The 18,529-nt window shown below is 30.3% G+C and overlaps 3 protein-coding genes across 3 annotated transcripts; all 3 read left to right on the top strand.

Annotated features, from left to right (window-relative positions):
* The first annotated feature begins 494 nt into the window (after positions 1–494).
* Positions 495–2,031, top strand: LOC137833184 (syntaxin-125-like). Its single transcript, XM_068641544.1, has one exon. It carries the CDS (start codon positions 850–852, stop codon positions 1,762–1,764), a length of 915 nt encoding a protein of 304 aa, XP_068497645.1. The 5' UTR covers positions 495–849; the 3' UTR covers positions 1,765–2,031.
* A 1,382-nt stretch (positions 2,032–3,413) lies between these two features.
* LOC137832641 (uncharacterized) lies at positions 3,414–9,982 on the top strand. The gene is made up of 5 exons (XM_068640921.1): positions 3,414–5,111; positions 6,682–6,866; positions 6,956–7,126; positions 8,656–9,108; positions 9,194–9,982. Exons 1-5 carry the CDS (start codon positions 3,614–3,616, stop codon positions 9,635–9,637), a joined length of 2,751 nt encoding a protein of 916 aa, XP_068497022.1. The 5' UTR covers positions 3,414–3,613; the 3' UTR covers positions 9,638–9,982.
* Positions 9,983–14,565: 4,583 nt separating this feature from the next.
* LOC137833581 (uncharacterized) lies at positions 14,566–15,811 on the top strand. Its single transcript, XM_068641922.1, has 6 exons — positions 14,566–14,691; positions 14,759–14,817; positions 15,012–15,132; positions 15,232–15,399; positions 15,485–15,562; positions 15,650–15,811. Exons 1-6 carry the CDS (start codon positions 14,566–14,568, stop codon positions 15,809–15,811), a joined length of 714 nt encoding a protein of 237 aa, XP_068498023.1.
* Positions 15,812–18,529: the final 2,718 nt, after the last annotated feature.

Below are 18,529 nucleotides of genomic sequence, written 5' to 3'. Positions count from 1 at the left end.
CATTATAGTGAGCAAAGAAACTACTACGATTAATAAAAGAATTTAACATGATAAAATAAATAAAAAGGTTTATCGCATCAAGACTTAAATGTTAATTTACATTAAAGTATTGATAAATGTTTGTTACAAAAGAAAAAAAATAATTAAAAATGCATGTTTATAATTTTACTTTACATTATTAAGTTTAACACTAGATACATTACTTTAGGTCTAAAAAATAATAACAAAATGACTTGACTATTCAAGTTCCCTGTATATTGTAATATTGTATGTTGCTTACTATATTTTTTGTGTAAGAACATCATATATTCGAGTTTTGAGGAAATTTAAAAATTTCAACTAAAGAATACCCTTACAAAACAAAATACTAAAATGGGTGAGTTGAAAAACCAAAAGAAAATATTATCAGAAAAAACCGCATTGCCATTTGTTAATCTTCAAGTAATTAACCTTTGGTATATTCAACTTGTAAACATCTTTTCTATGATTAGCATCAAGTTAATTTGGTTGGTCCTCATTTCACATTAATTATGCACCTCTAACACCTTCATCCCAAGTAAAAGAAAAAGGATTTTCGTCTCAAACACTTATGTTGGTGACAATCGGTTCCTTGTGCCCTTTGTCACCTTCAATCTTCTCCCTGTTCGAAAACGATCATAATTCACAGGGGGATATTGAAAGGGACACAACCAATTCAGAAGTGAACAAACACATATCATTGTGTTAGATCAAACCATTTATGTTCTTTTGATCTTTTTGTTACTTGGTTTATCAACAACACAATAAATCAATTAACACAAGAAAAGGAAAAGAAATAGAAAGAAGATTTGGTAGTCATTTTCTTCAAAAATGAATGATCTGTTCTCAAGCTCCTTTAGAAAATTTAGTGACCTGAATGAACAACCTCAGATGAATGATGTGGAAGCTGGGAAGGAAAATGTGAACCTGGATAAGTTCTTCGATGAGGTGGAAAATGTGAAGGAAGACATGAGATTAGTTGAGAAGTTGTACAGAAAATTGCAAGAGTCCAATGAAGAGAGCAAGATTGTTCACAATGCTAAAACCATGAAAGATCTTCGAGCCAAAATGGACCAAGATGTTCAACAGGTCCTCAAACGGGTTAAGATCATAAAGGGCAAGCTTGAATCTTTAGAACGTTCCAATGCAGCCAACAGAAACCTTCCAGGGTGTGGTCCAGGTTCCTCAACAGATCGAACTAGAACCTCTGTGGTTGGTGGCTTAGGGAAGAAATTGAAGGATATGATGGATGATTTTCAAGGGTTGAGAGCCAGAATGCAGAATGAGTACAAGGAAACTGTGGAACGCAGATACTTCACCATAACAGGAGAGAAAGCTGATGAAGATACCATAGAGAACTTGATATCAAGTGGAGAAAGTGAGAGTTTTCTTCAAAGGGCGATTCAAGAACAAGGGAGGGGTCAGATAATGGACACCATATCAGAGATTCAAGAGAGACATGATTCTGTTAAGGAGATAGAGAAGAACTTGATTGAGTTGCATCAGGTGTTTTTGGACATGGCAGCTCTTGTAGAGTCTCAGGGTCAACAACTAAATACCATTGAGAGTCATGTGGCTCGTGCAAGTTCTTTTGTGAGAAAAGGCACAGAGCAACTTCAGGAAGCCAGAGAGCACCAAAAAAGCTCAAGAAAGTGGACTTGTTATGCCATTCTTCTTGGGATTATACTTATCATTGTGCTTTTGTTTCCTCTTTTGACATCACTTTTACCTCACTTGTTATATTGAAGAACATTATCAGAGTCTTACAAACCAGACATTGGATTTTGCATTCTAGAATGTCCAAAAGCTACCATGTGGGAACACTCCTGAAAATTTTCATGCATGGTGATCCTTTGAAGCCAAGAAAACCACACAACTGAGTTATTCTGACTATTTTAGATTCCCATAGAGTTGCAATAGCAGGATTATAACAACAATGTAATAGCAAATTCACTCATTTTTGAAGAAAAGACTTCAAATTTTGTCTTGGAAAATGTTAAATGGAACTCATTCTTCCTTAAACCCTTGCAATACCCCTCTGATCTTCCTAACACCTTTGCCACAATAAATAATAATGATAATAATAATAATAATATCAAAATATGAAAAGATTTCTTTGACACAACACACTAAAAACATACCCTTAACACCACATTATAATAATTATAATATTTAAAATTAAAAAATAAATTAAATATAATTAAAATATTATTTTATTGGTTTATAAATGGTATGTTTTTTATTGTTTGTGGTGTTAACATATCACCACTCATATCAATAATAATATTTGCTCTCGATTTCAGAATATTTTTGGTGGCACCAAAAGTAAAAATGCAAAAAGGACATAATAAGATTTCAAATAAAAAAAATAGAGAAAAAAGACAAAATTATAAAAACATTTTTTAACAGGATAGAAAAAAAACAAAATTAGAAAAATAAAATTGATATAGAAAAAGAAAACATAAATAAAGAAAGACAAAGACATTTTACCACACCTTGGAGGATCATCTTTGTGCCACAAAAAGTAAAAATGTCAAAAGAATAGGATTTCAAATAAAAAAATAGAAAAAAAAAAACAAAATTATAAAGACGATTTTTGAATACGATAGAAAAAAAAAACAAAAGAAAAATAAAATTGATATAGAAAAAAAAGCAAGCAAACATAAATAAGGAAAGATAAAGACATTTTACCACACTTGGAGGAGAAGGAAAAAAGGAAAAAGAAAGAAGAATTTAACTTCAAAAAAATTAACCAAATCAACCTTCATCGATCTATAAACCTAACATTATATTGATAAAGAAAACTACAATTATTAACAAATTTGTAGCATTACAATTTATAAAAATAAATAAATAAACCAATATCTAAATTCTTAATTTTCCTCTACACTTTAAAATGCAGTACTAGTTTCGTTACTTTGATGTTAAAAATAAATATGAATAGAATGAGTCAACAATGCAAGTTTCCTATAGGCTATATTCAGCCTAATAAATTTTTTATGAGAATATTATCCAGATTTTAAGAAAAAAAAATCAATTGAAGAATACTTCTACAAAACAAAATACCAAAATGAATAAATTGAGGAAAAAAAACATTAGAAAAAAAAATCATATTGTCACTTGTTAATATATGAGTAATTAATAACCTTTGGTATATCTAATTTTCGAACATTTATGATTAACACCAAGTTAATTTGGTTGGTTCCTATCTCACACCAATCATGCACTTCTTATACCTCCATTCCATGTAAGGAAAAAAGAAGACATTTTTTTTTCATTTGACCATAAAGGATATTTTAGTCATTTAGTATCAATAGTGAGGTGAAGTTCTAAATTGTTGGATTCAGAAAGCAATTTATTTGGGTCTTTTATGTGTTGGGCGGCCCAAAGATAATAACCGGCAAAAATTGACACAGGTTCGAACCGGAGAATCATTTTGAAGACAGAGATCCGAAACCTGCAGCATCTGCGAAGCTTGCTCAAATTTCATTCAAGTCAAAATAGAGCGTAGTTTGGATTTCCACTCTCACTAACACTCACAGCGTTAGTTGGTTGGTTAGTTAGGGTTTTACAGAGAGAGAGAGAAAAAGTGTAAATGGCCATTGCGCAAGATTTGTATCCCTCAGAAGACGACCTTTTGTACGAAGAGGAGTTGCTTCGAAACCCTTTCAGCCTTAAGCTATGGTGGCGTTACCTAATTGCGCGTTCGGAAGCTCCGTTCAAGAAGCGCTTCGTCATTTACGAGAGGGCACTGAAAGCGCTTCCCGGAAGCTACAAGCTGTGGCACGCCTACCTTCGGGAGCGCCTCGACCTCGTTCGCAACCTCCCCGTTACTCACTCTCAATACGACACGCTCAATAACACCTTCGAGCGTGCCTTAGTCACCATGCACAAGATGCCGCGAATTTGGATTATGTATCTGCAAACCCTAACCAATCAGAAATTGGTAACTCGGACTCGCAGGACCTTCGACAGGGCTCTCTGCGCCCTCCCAGTCACCCAGCACGATCGTATCTGGGAACCTTATCTTGTGTTCGTGAGCCAGAAGGGTATTCCCATTGAGACTTCTCTTCGGGTTTATCGCAGGTATTTGAAGTATGATCCCTCTCACATTGAGGATTTTATTGAGTTTTTGCTTAATTCGAATCTCTGGCAAGAGGCTTCTGATAGGCTGGCTTCGGTGCTCAATGACGACCAGTTTTACTCCATTAAGGGTAAGACCAAGCACCGGCTTTGGTTGGAGTTGTGTGATTTGCTCACACGCCATGCCAATGAGGTTTCTGGGTTGAATGTGGATGCTATCATTAGGGGTGGGATTAGGAAGTTCACTGATGAGGTGGGTAGGCTTTGGACTTCGCTTGCTGAGTACTACATTAGGAGGGGTTTGCATGAGAAGGCTAGGGATGTGTTTGAGGAGGGTATGTCTACTGTTATCACGGTCAGGGATTTTAGTGTTATATTTGATTCTTACTCGCAGTTTGAAGAGAGCATGCTTGCTTACAAGATGGAGGAGATGGGGTTGAGTGACGAAGAAGATGAGGGTGAAGAAAATGGCTTTGAGGATGTAAAAGAAGAGGATATTCGTTTCAGAGGAAGATTGGCGGAGGAGGATTTTGAGAGGAAGATTTTACATGGGTTTTGGTTGAATGACAAGAATGACATAGACTTGAGGTTGGCTCGGTTTGATTACCTTATGGAGAGGAGGCCAGAGTTGGCTAACAGTGTGCTTTTGCGTCAAAATCCTCATAATGTAGAACAGTGGCACAGGAGGGTGAAACTCTTTGAAGGGAATCCTACCAAGCAGATACTGACTTACACTGAAGCGGTGAGGACGATTGATCCCATGAAGGCAGTGGGAAAGCCTCATACTTTGTGGGTTGCGTTTGCGAAACTGTATGAGCAGCACAAAGATCTTGCCAATGCCCGTGTCATATTTGACAAGGCAGTGCAGGTGAACTACAAAACTGTGGATAATCTGGCTAGTGTCTGGTGTGAGTGGGCTGAAATGGAGTTAAAGCATAAAAATTTCAAAGGAGCACTTGAGCTGATGAGGCGGGCTACAGCTGAGCCATCAGTTGAGGTGAAGCGTAAAGGTAGTCCCAATTCATCATTTCACATTATCTTCTTCTTAGGTTTCGGTAAAAATCGACCCAAACTTTTAAGTTTAGTTTGGCCATTCCTGACCATTTTAAATCAACTTTAGCGGATTAGTTTTTGTGTTCAATTGAAATATATATGGTTTGTAAATGCTGTGTCTGTTTCTAGTCATTCAATCATTCTTTATTTCCAATTTAATGATCTACTTGATGAAAATTATACTACGAAAGTATTCATCAAAAAACAAGATTTACATGAAAATATACACAGCCAAAGCCACCAAAAACCCTAGTAAAGCACAAGCTATGACTTCAATTTCACTAAGATTTCTTCAGCTAACTTTGAGATTTCTTCTGCTTCTGTTTGCCTATTCTGCTTCGTGGTTTAACCAATAGACCTGCATTTGCTTGTTGTGGTTCCTCAGAAATGATTTCTTGGGAGAAAAGGGATTTTTGAATACTTACTTATAGTGACTTTTGTAATTCTGGTTGAGAGTGGATATCTCTGGCACATAAAGAGTTGGCTTACATCTGGATCAGTAGTTTTTCTGTGTCCTAGTCCTACTTGGAATCCTACATTTCGATGATGTAATAAGAATATAAGATAATTATGTTTGCATTTTATGCTGTTTTCCTTTATTCAACGACAATGTTCAAAAGATAAATATGTTGTGGTTAATAAAGTGTGTTTTATGAATGGTTGTTATGTGCTATATGCAAGGCTTTGAAGGGCTTGTTGTTGTTGTGATCCGGTTGGCATGTTGTTATTGTCAATGAGCTTGTTTGGTGTATGCAGGATTCAATTGCTTTGCTTATTTGGATTCTGATAAGTAAAGGTAGCAAAGCTACTTAGTGGGCTGCAATTTTTTTAGACCTTTGGTGCTTTTTAGTCCTGTTATTGTGTGTTCAAATGCGACCTTTATGACTTTTTATTAGTTTCTGTTATAGAATAATGAGGGTTACTATTTGCGTATGAGCACTACTTGTTTCTCTAGCTAACTGACAAGTGTAGGATTAGGAATTTAGTAAGAGGGTAGGATTTATATTCTCTTGCATGATATGTATGAAACTACCTTTGGTCTTTCTTCTTCTAATGAAATTTTTAGTTATCCCCTATTCTAATAAGGGGAAAAGCTACTCACCGGGTCTCTATTCTTTTACATCTTAATTATTGTTATTCCTGTTATTATGTATTTGTGTATGCCTGGCCTTTTCCACTGACATGGTATCTCACGTTTTAATGAGGGTCATTATTTGCTTATCCGCACAGCATGTTGCTCTAGCTAGGTTAGAAATGTGCTGGATAGGTTTTGCGTAGGATTATTGATTTGTAGTGTGAAACTTGTTTATAACAGGGTTATGGTTTAAGATAGCATGGAAAAGTGGTTTATAAAAAATTTCTAGCTGGTTTATAAGAAAATGGATTGGTTTTAAATTCAAACCACTTTAAGTAGTTTTGTTTGTATGCTAATCAAATTTATTAAAATCCAAATCATCCCCACCCTAGAGTTGTTGTTACGGAGGCGGAGGTGGACTAACTTTTAAATTGTCTTATGCTTTATTTTAGTGGCTGCGGATGGAAATGAACCAGTCCAGATGAAGCTACATAAATCCTTGAGATTGTGGACATTTTATGTGGATTTGGAGGAAAGCCTAGGTTCTTTGGAATCTACACGTGCTGTTTATGAGCGAATTTTGGATTTACGAATAGCCACACCACAAATAATAATCAATTATGCATACTTTATGGAGGTAGGTTGTACTGTTTTTGTACTGAAATCTTTTGGATTTTACTGACATGATTTTGGCTTATGGACAATTTCTTTCATTGATTTATGCAGGAACATAAGTACTTTGAAGATGCTTTTAAAGTTTATGAAAGAGGAGTAAAGATATTTAAGTACCCTCATGTTAAAGACATATGGGTTACTTATCTCTCTAAATTTGTGAAGAGATATGGAAAGAATAAATTGGAGCGAGCAAGAGAATTATTTGAAAATGCAGTTGAATCGGTATGCACAATTTATTTATTGATAGATTTCCAAAATCTAAGTTTTCCAATTTCATCACAAGTTTTACATGATGTATTCTCATTCTTAGTCTGATTAATGGATTAGATAAAATAATTCATTTGATCAATTAAAACTCCATTTAGAAAATCCAATCCATCCTTGATCCATTTAAATTTAATAAAATCCATTCCATCCATGAAGTGTGTTTGTGACAACTGCAAAAATTGGATTATTTCGATAATTGATTATTAAAATAGTCAACTATAATCAGAAATAGTTTTTGTTTGGGTGACTCTTCTGAAAAGTGATTATAAGATAATTGTTTGTTTGGGTACAAAAAAAATCATATACATAAAACTAAAAATGGTTTGTACTTGTTTATCATAGTTAATATTTTATTCAAATGCACGGGTTATCTGGGAATTATACTTTTAAAAGTGAAATAAGGTTTCCCAATTTAAGCGAACAGTTGGACTCTAGAGATGCAACAAATAGATTATATTTGAGGGAAAACAAAGCTATTTTGGAATTTAAGCTGATTAAACCAAAAAAGATTATTCTTTTAATAAACAATTGAAATATCCAGAAAACAGCTGAAAAGGGGAAATTCAATCTCTCCCAAACACTCTAACCATATTCAATGGATGTATATCGATCCATTCAAAAAAATATATTTTAAGAATTAAATAGTTTTTATTTGTAAAATACTCTCTCTACTCTATTCTCTCTTTCAAAAACAATTTAGTATAAAACTTTATCTCTATGTTTTTAAGTTAACTGTCTAGTTTTTATTTTGTATTTGTTAGTTAAATGGTGTGCTTTTTATGCAATAAGGATTCCAATCACAGGTTCTGTTATGTATGTAGCATGATTGAGAAAAACAAAGTTTTTTAGTTAACTGTCTAGTTTTTATTTTGTATGTTAGTTAAATGGTGTGCTTTTTATGCAATAAGGATTCCAATGACAGGTTCTGTTATGTATGTAGCATGATTGAGAAAAACAAAGTTTTTTTATTTTAACTGTCTAGTTTTTATTTTGTATTTTTTAGTTATGGTGTGCTTTTTATGCAATAAGGATTCCAATCACAGGTTCTGTTGTGTATGTAGCATGATTAAGAAAAACAATTTGTTGTGTCATTTTGGAATCGAATCTTGATTGCAAAAAGGGCCTGGCCAGAAAGGGAAATGATGCTACTAACATTCTCTGGAGGGGAGAGATGGAGGAGAGAGGGTAGAGATAGCAGTAGAGGAGATAGTATTAAAAAATTAAATTTGATAAAGTTATTTTGGATTAATTTTGATCTATTATCTATTAATTAGATGATCCATTGAATTTGAAAATAAAAGCAGATGGATCCGTTTAATTTTACAATCCTTTCAATCGGATCCAAGACTTTTTATTTTAACAACGATGAATTGGATTGGATTTTCAATGGATGTAGACAGATCATATATTTGATATGTTTGTCACATTAACAAGATTGTTATGCATCATCCTAATCCTTCTTTTGGATCATGTTTGTCAAACAGGCCCCAGCTGATCAAGTAAAGCCGCTTTACCTGCAATATGCCAAACTGGAGGAGGACTATGGCCTAGCAAAGCGAGCTATGAAGGTTTATGATCGAGCAACAAAAGCTGTTCCTAACAATGAGAAGTTAAGCATGTATGAAATATATATTTCTCGTGCGGCTGAGATATTTGGTGTGCCCAAAACAAGGGAGATCTATGAGCAGGCAATTGAATCTGGTCTTCCGGATAAGGATGTCAAAACCATGTGTTTGAAGTATGCTGAGCTGGAAAAAAGCTTGGGAGAAATTGACCGGGCCCGTGGAATATATGGATTTGCATCTCAATATGCAGATCCACGATCTGATCCTGAGTTTTGGAATAAGTGGCAAGAGTTTGAGATTCAACACGGGAATGAAGATACTTTCAGAGAAATGCTTCGTATTAGTCGAAGTATATCTGCAAGCTACAGCCAGGTTACTTTGACTTTTCATATTTACTTTTCTATGAACCTGTAGCCTTGATATTGGCATATATTCTAATTTTCTATTGTTTTTCCAGACACATTTTATACTGCCCGAGTATCTAATGCATAAGGATCAAGCTGTGATTCTTGATGAAGCCAAGGACAAGTTGAAAAAGGCTGGGATCCCTGAGGACGAAATGGCTGCTTTAGAAAGGCAATTAGCACCAGAATCTGACAATACAGTGACAAAAGATAGAAAAGTTGGGTTTGTGAGTGCTGGAGTGGAATCTCAGTCTGATGGAGGGATAAAAACTAGTGCAAATAACGAGGATATCGAGTTACCAGAAGACAGTGATTCTGATGACGGTGATGATAAGATTGAAATTGCACAAAAAGATGTTCCTTCTGCTGTGTTTGGTGGTTTGATTAGAAAGAGAGACGAGGATGAAAAGAATGGAGAGATAGATGCTGCAAAAGATAAGGATAATGAGAATCGGCTTGGTGCTCTTGAGAGAATAAAGAGGCTAAAACGAAATTAACTATTCGGTCTTAGGTCTTTGGGATGAAATTTTGATAGCTGTGAAATTAGTTTTGATTTGTATTATTTACTATCAATATATCCAGAGATAATGCTGAAGTACAAAACAAGTACATGGTTGTTGTTGTAGATTTGTCAAAAATAGAAAAAAAAATTGTCACAATTTAATTTTGCAGCCATGATTTGTACCCTTTAACTCAACAGCAGAATTAACCAAGTATGGTGCTGTACATGTCAAATCCATTGCTGATACTGAGTTAATATTGTGTAACTGGGTTCTTACTGCACATGGCAGCATTTAACACCCATGAGTCAAATCTGGAATGAAAAAATTAAGTTTGTCATTGATCAGGTCTGTTGAATCCAGTTGCACAGTACTATTATGTTCTTTAAATTTGGATCCTATCCATATCCCTAAACTTTTTGTTAGACTCTTTTTCCATGATGTATATTGGATTGTTACATGGAGAAAATGATGCCTCGCAATCTTACTCTATTTATTTGGACATGCTTTCTTGTTCTGTAAGTTGACTTTATTGAAATTTGATGCATGCGGCTTCAGGGAGTGATTCACTAAAAGGAGAATTTTACATGATGCCATATTTTTACATAAAAGCTGGGTTATTGGCATAGTTTTCCCCTTTTGGAAATTTCTCACTCATTATTTTATCTATACGGATCCTTGTGATATTTGTTGGCTAGTTATATGTGGCATTCCTGAAATGTTTGGGTTAGTTCTTTTTTTCTACTTCAATGACTTAAACGAGTGGGATCAGATTGAAAAATGAATCCATACACTTTTTAATTTTCTTAATATATCTTTATGTATGGTCATGAGGTGTATCTTTGTAGCCGGACTTAACAAGCTTCTCCTTTAGTGGTCTACTTAGCTTCTGCCATGGTATGTTTTACGTATTTATACCAATAGTATGATTTCACCTATAATTTAAGTTATACATCAGAGGAACCTCAACCCAGTATATCTCATTATAATAGAGAGCTAATCTTGCTAAATAGAGAGTGAATAAATGTTTAACATTCTAAGTTTCGAGAACAAAAAGTGAAAAGTTGGAGGGCACAGACTTTGGTCAATATGTCAGTAAGTTGAACACTGGAAGGACTAAGGAGGAGTTCTCTGAACATTGGTAAACAGGATACAATTTTTCATAACTATGACTTAATAAAACTTAACTTGTGGTTTAGTTAATAAGGCTTGATTAATGAAGTGTGTGCTATTTTCATGTTTCCTTTACTAACTGATAGTATTAAATTATTAGTGTACTTGAATAAGGATTCGTCTGATTTTTACTTCAGGAATTAACATAAAAAGAATTACACAAATGAGTAACATAATTTGTAAAGATGAAAATCATTCAACTTTTAAATAACTATGAAGTTCAAATATATAAGTTTCTATAATTAGTAAAATAACATTTATGATAAAAAAATAGATTTTTAAATCTAAAAATTAAAAACAAGTGTTAAAATGTCATTATTTATTAAAAATTCATAAATTTAAATATACGATAAAATGAACTTTGTTGGTTAATAATGAGATAAAATTAAAGAGAAAATATCATTTTTAAAAGTCCCAAGCAAAAACTATTCCACTATTCAATAGTCAAATGATATTTGAGAACATATCCACTAAAATTATAACAAGAAAATTGACAGTTATAGTGTGAATCGATAAAGAAAAAAAAAAATTGTATAGAACCCAGTTTTATGATACTTTATAATAACATATAACTGACTATAAATGATATGCCATGGTTACAAAAACATAAATCTTCTTACATCCTATGTGTCCCGAACTAATAAAATAACAAAATAACTCAGGTAATTTGTTATGCCATTTTCTTAACTACTCTATTAATTATTCTTTATAATTATTTTATTTAAATCTAAAAAACATGATAATTACTCTATTAATTACAAAATGACAGAATAATAAAAATGAAATAATAAAATGAAATATTGATGTAAGAGTAAAATAGAAAAAAAAATTGTATATACTTAAAAATAAGAAGAAAAAAAACAGTTAGAGGAGAATATTTTACATATACTAACTAGCGGGAACACATGCGACTTTGCTTCTGTATCTGCATTTATATTTATATATATATATATATTTTATATTAAAATTTAAACAATGTTATTATTTACACATTTATATTAACAATATAAATTTATAGTATATTATAAATAAATAAAATGTCATTATCATCATCATTACGTAAAATCATTATACTGAATTGCTTTAACCAATGCAATTGATTGATTCATCATCATTACGTAAAATCATTTTATTTTTTACAATAAATAATATATAATCATGAAAAGTGTAACAAATATAAACTTGATAAAATGAAGAAGAGAATGTGCATACCTAAGAAGAATGAAAAAGTTCTTTTTGTTGTAAGCATTAAACTTTCTTCTGCATCATCATAGAGAGTTATACTTTTGGAAAAAAGATTCACTTCTTAGATTCAATGTGAATTGAGAAAGTTACATGTTTAATGATGTTGCGGAATGAGGTTTTTGGTAAGTGGTTTTTGTGAACCATTGAAGAAGGAAAAAGAGAAAAATGGAGTTTGAAAGAAAATATTTAGTTGAATAACTTAAAAAAAAAATCACTCGCTTAATTCTTGAAGTTGAAAAAAATGAATCTTTCAAAACTACTCGGTAAATCCATTTGATTTAATAATCAAATTAAAGACAACTCCGATTTTGAATTATATTTATAATTTTAAAAATTTAAAATTCAAAATGTAAAATTCAAAAATTTAGTTTTTAAAAATAAAAAAAGTCACAAAATAATAAATATCTACTGATATATTTTTAAAATAATAAAATAAAACATAAGTATAAAAATAAAATAAAATAGTAATTAAAAGGTGAATTCCTTTATATATATATGTATATATATAAGTAATTTATGTGAAATAGATAATTTTACAATAATCTTAAGTGAAACTGTGCATAAACGGAATTCGTCTCTCTCGTTTCACACATTTCTTTCAAAAATCTAAACCTTAGACACTCTGGGAAGAATCCATCCGAGTTCTTTCATGCAACTTTTTGGTTTTGCGTCCAAAGGTACGAAAATCTTTTGGTTTATTCAATTCCTGTTTTCTTTTTGTTTTCCCATTCACACTTATTTTATATTATTCTTTTTATAACTATTTTATTTAAATTTAAAAATTAATAACTACTCTATTAATTACAAAATAACCAACATAAAATAATAAAATAAAATATATTCATATAAAAATAAAATAGAAAAAAGTTTGTATTTACTTAAAAATAAAAAGAGAAATAGTTAAAATAAAAATAAATTAAGAAAAAGTTTGTATTTACTTAAAAATCTATTTGAATCAAATTAAAAATTGTTGAGTAGATCAAATAACAAATTGTTCTGTATCAAATCCAGAACTGTTCTCACTTATTCAAATTGTTTCCTATAAAAAAAAAACAGATAGAAAATTAAATTCTCTATAAAATAACTAAAAATATTCTGATAATTATTTTAATATAAAAAAATAAAATTATATATATAGAAGAATTCTCTTTGTATTTAAATATTTAAAAAAAAAATTATATATAAAAAAAACAGTTACAAAATAATAAAGATAAGAATAAAATATTAATATATAAAAATAAAATAAGGAAAAATGTATATATATATATAAGAAGCTAGGAATCCCCTAGTATAAATATAGATATAGATAATATAGATAATTATTTTAATATAAAAAAATAAAATTATATATATATATATATATCATTTACACAAGGAGGAATCCTCTTTATAAGTATATAATAGATATAGATAATTATTTTAATATAAAAAAAGTTATTTAGGAGAATTCTCTTCATATTTAACTATTTTTTTAAAAATATTATATATAAAAAAACACAAAATAGTTCTTTTAAAAAAATTATATATAAAAAAAAAACACAAAATAGTAAAGATAAAGATAAAATATTAACATATAAAAATAAAATAAGGAATAAAATATATATATATATATATATATATATATATATATATATCAGAAACATTTTAAAAAGGAGAAATTTCTTTATATTTATAGATATAATATAGATATAGATAGATATAGATATAAATTATGGATTAATTCATATAAAATCAATAATTTTATAATCATCTCATGCGGAATGCTCCATAAACAGAACCTCTGCTCAATCACCTTCATCTTTCTCGTTTCACACATTTTTTTTTTTCAAAAGCTAAACTTACACACTCTCCCAATAATACTTCGAGTTCTTTAACGTAACTATTTTGTTCTCCGTCTCGTTTCACACATTTTTTTTAAAACCTAAACCTTAGAAATTCTACGAAGAATCCATCAAAATCCATGGAGTTCTTTCATGCAACTTTTTGGTTCTCCGTCCAAAGGTACTCATTTTCGTCTTTTTGGTTGATTCAATCATTGTCACTGTATTATGTACTGTTTTCTTTTCGTTTTCCCATTCGCACTTCATTTTTACAATATAAACAAAGTTCAGCAGTGAAATTTCCGCAATTTTGTGTAGTCTCTGTTCTTTGATTTTGTATTTAACTTTTGTTGGACTGAATTAGGATTTGACATGGCGAGAAGACGCAGCAGCAGCAACGAGTTGAGTGAGGATGATGCAAGGAGACGCAGTGGTAGCGAATTTGAGGATGATGAGAGGAATAGGTATCGGCGTGGTGGTAGGGGTGCGATAGAAGTTAGAAGATTATATAGACAACATCTATGTTCAGAACTGTATTGATTGCACAAGAGTGGAATATAATGTACTGACTGAAGAAGCATTATTGTTGAAAAAGAGGTACTTTAGAAATATCATTATTTGATATTGGTCAAAAGCTTTTTTTAATGTATTATAATTTGTTTTTAATGGTAAAGGATGTTAGAAACAATGGAGTCTCCATCTCAGGGGCTCAGCCAACTGTGTGAATCTTCAAAGCAAACTCCTAAAGATGAGTTTCTTCAGACCACCACTAGGAACACCATAACAGGGTTGAAGGATTGTAGAGAACTAAACGTCATTATATATTTTAAATTCTTATATGTCTTTTGTTTTCACTTATTTTTACATTTTATTGAAATAGGTCAACCCATTCATAGTTCTTGCAACTATAAAACATGTTGTGGATGATAATGATTGGTGGTATACTGTATGCATCTGTAACAAGGCAGTTTACCCCGACTCCAAAATGTTTTTTTGTGAAAAATGCAATAAACACGTAATGAAGGTCACCCTTAGGTACACGTTTTGAAGTATGTGTTATTGATATCTACTAGAATATTGATTATAGTACAATACTAATGTGTTGTGTTGAGCATATTGTATTTGTATGGCAGGTATAAAGTGCAACTTCGTGTGATAGATGACACTGATTTTACAACCTTCATGCTTTTTGACAGAGAAGCAAGTTCACTGCTGAGTAAATCATGTACTGAAATGTTTGAAAGCCATGATAAGGTTATTGTTGCACACCTTTAAATGTTAATTATATATATATATATATATATATATATATAATCCGTGCATTGATTAATTTGAATTTCATTTTTATTTTAGAACGGAAATCTTCCAAATGAATTTGCACAAATATTGGAGAAAAATATTTTGTTTAAGGTTGATTCAAAAATGGATAAAGGCTTCAGGTTTGAGCAAACTAGAGTTAAAAAAATTTGTGTGGATGAAGACATCATTCAATGTTTCATCAGTGACAATAATAGTTCATTGGTAAGTTATGTTTTACTGTACAATGTCTGTAATATAAAATGTCTATTAAGTACTGATTTGTTTAAATCCTCATTTGTTTGATAAGGAGATATATGATCAAGATGGAAAAAAAGGAAAAGGAAAGCTACCATTAACTAATGCTTCCTGTGAGAACATCACAGAGGTATAAATAAATTCTAATAGAAAATAACATTACTTGAAAACATTTGTTCTGAAAGTGTGTGTATTGAAACATGATTTGTTGACAAAGTTTGGGAGTGAATGCAATGAGTCGCAATCTCAAACTGTGGATTTGAGCAATGAAAATGTTATAGTGACTCCACTCAAGAGACAATCTCCACCATTGTTGCAAGTTGGAAAGGACAATCTGCCACTCAAGACATTCAAAAGAACTGTTAAAATTGAGAAGTGAAATGTTATTTAAAATTTATGTGTGACATTTGATCTTTTGAGTATATGAGAGTAATTTGCTTACTTATGTAATATTGTAGTGGATTCGATATATTATGCAAAACAATGTCATAACTATTTTATGTTTTGAGGATATTATGATTACTATTATATATGACATGTTATGTATTTCATTGTATAGTTGTGTATTGCTATTTTGTAGGTTTGTATGTTTTGATCCTCATTGGATGAAGATTGTTAGAGTATGCTGAAAGTTCTGTGATAACAAAGTTGCAGAGGAGAACCAAAATGTTCCACGACATTGTTATAAGATTGAAGATTGTTCATACAATATTTCAAATATGTATAAATCATTTGAGATTTGATTATTAATGTGAATAATCAAATATGTTGTTTGTATCTTTCAAGTGTGTTATGTAGTGCATGACTTTAACCCATGTAATGGATTTATTAATAGGTTGTAATAAATGAAATTTCAAGTGTAGTATTGGATTTAAGCTCAAACATTCTTTCTTTGGTGACATTATAATGAATAGTCTGTCCAGCTATTGCTAAACTTTATTGAAATATACCATATATAAGTTACCAAACTTATATGCCATTTTTTTTTTAAATATAGAATTGAAGTTTGTTATTGATGACTTTATTCTTAAGGTACTCCAGATAAAAATTGCAGCAAAAAAAAGTCCTTAGACAACCACAATTTCTTATGGAGAAACAAATTCTTTTTTAACAACAGGTAAATGAGGTTCTCATTGTTGGTTATTATTTACTGTTAATAATGTATTAAAATCAAAACTACATTGCAGATGTTCGTGACAAATCAGGCCCCAATCCAAAAGAAATTGAAGATGATTTTCAACCAAGAATCCACAAGCCAAAGGAATAAGTTAACAACATTTTCATATGGATTAAACTACACACATGATGCGGTTTCTGACATAAAGAGTACAAAAGTTCATTTGAGAATGCAATTGAGAAAACTGTCATGGTTGTTACCCCACAATATACAACCCAAAAGAAAAACTTAACATATACAAACCATGGAGAAGAGTGTAATTTTTCACATAATGCAATATCAAACTTAGAGAATAAGCAACCCTCATGTCCTTTAAATACAGGTAAGTCTTAAAGCTTTTCATATGTATAAATATGATTCTTCTTATTTATCTCATGATATACACAACAATTTTAGAAGCGAACTATATTTAAAATCTGAATTGCAAGGTTAGAACATTATTATTACTTGGTCAAAGTACATCTTAATATAACCAATGATTCAGTATAACGTTTTAGCATGTGTATTATAGAAAGATAATTTTATGATTCTTTTTTAAATTTTCAGATTTTTTCTATGTTGGTCAATGTGTTCATTGTGGAGTTGTTCTCTGGTATGATAAATCAAAGCATTCAGGAGAATATAAAATGTAATTAAATTAAAAATTAATTAAATTAAAATTGTAATTATAAAATGTATTTTTTGTTAAATTGGAATTAAAAAAATGATATATTAAAATGAATTTATAATGTGCACATGTATGTTCAAATATGCACAAATATTCTTTTATGGTTTTCTGTACTTCTTATTCATAATGGAAAATAGCAATTTATTTACTATAACTGTCATTTCCCAAAATTTAGAAAAACGTATTCCTACTTCATACTAAATGTATATGCTAATTAATTAAAATTAAATTAAATTAAAATTTTAATTATAAAATATAATTTTTGTTAATTTAGAATTAAAAATATCATATATTAAAATGAATTTATAATGTGCACACATATGTTTAAATATGCATCAATATTATTTTTATGATTTTCTGTACTTTTCATTCATAATGCAGAATATCAATTTATTTAGTATCATTGTCATTTTCAAAAATTAAGACAAATGTATTCCCAGTTCATACTAAATGTATACGCTAACTAATTAAAAATAAATTAAATTAAAATTTTAATTATAAAATGTAATTTTTGCTAATTTAGAATTTAAAATATGATATATTAAAATAAATTTATGATGTGCATTCAAATATGCACCCTCTTTATTTGGAATTCTGTTAATTTTTTTAGATAGGGATATGTGTGAAGGGAAATTTAACCACAAAAATGCTTATTTATTCAAGAGGGTGCATTTTTTTGGCATCCACTCTGCTCCGCTGGATTGGATTGATGTGTTGCCTCATAAAAGTTTCTTAATTCAACGTATACCTAATTTTTGAAATTTTTTTTACATTTTAAATTCATTGTTTACCCAATCTTCTTTCTATGGTTTTTTTGTACTTCTCATTCATAATGGAAAATAACAATTTATTTACTATCACTATCATTTCCCAAAATTTAGAAAAACGTATTCCTTCTTCCTTCATAAGAAATGTATATGCTAACTATACACGTTGAACTTAATATGGACAACCATATATGTTGTTCAAACATTATTAATATTAATAACTATTATATTTCTATTTTTTAATGTATGTTTATTTTTTTTGTGATTTGATATATTATATAAATTTCTTTACTTACAAATTGTATGAGTTGATTGTATTAGGTGAAAATATATATTGTAAAATTTATTATTAAAATATTTCAATTTAAGGTTGTATTTATACAAGACATCTCTATGCATCTTTATTGAAAAAAAAATTAAAATATATACCTAGATAAATTACAATTATTTAATTATTTATTAATATATTAATAATATTTTATAAAT

This window comes from Phaseolus vulgaris, chromosome 6 (genome assembly GCF_000499845.2).
Source record: "Phaseolus vulgaris cultivar G19833 chromosome 6, P. vulgaris v2.0, whole genome shotgun sequence".
Lineage (NCBI taxonomy): Eukaryota > Viridiplantae > Streptophyta > Magnoliopsida > Fabales > Fabaceae > Phaseolus > Phaseolus vulgaris.
This window is presented reverse-complemented; position numbering and strand designations above follow the sequence as displayed.

Excerpts from the sequence above, each read along its gene's own strand:
- LOC137833184 (XM_068641544.1), top strand. The coding sequence starts at position 850 with ATGAATGATCTGTTCTCAAGCTCCTTTAGAAAATTTAGTGACCTGAAT.
- LOC137832641 (XM_068640921.1), top strand. The coding sequence starts at position 3,614 with ATGGCCATTGCGCAAGATTTGTATCCCTCAGAAGACGACCTTTTGTAC. Across the intron at positions 6,867-6,955 it reads ATTATGCATACTTTATGGAG|GAACATAAGTACTTTGAAGA; the intron begins GTAGGTTGTACT and ends TGATTTATGCAG. Across the intron at positions 7,127-8,655 it reads TTGAAAATGCAGTTGAATCG|GCCCCAGCTGATCAAGTAAA; the intron begins GTATGCACAATT and ends TTTGTCAAACAG.
- LOC137833581 (XM_068641922.1), top strand. The coding sequence starts at position 14,566 with ATGGAGTCTCCATCTCAGGGGCTCAGCCAACTGTGTGAATCTTCAAAG. Across the intron at positions 14,818-15,011 it reads GTGGATGATAATGATTGGTG|GTATAAAGTGCAACTTCGTG; the intron begins GTATACTGTATG and ends TTTGTATGGCAG. Across the intron at positions 15,133-15,231 it reads TGTTTGAAAGCCATGATAAG|AACGGAAATCTTCCAAATGA; the intron begins GTTATTGTTGCA and ends TTTTTATTTTAG.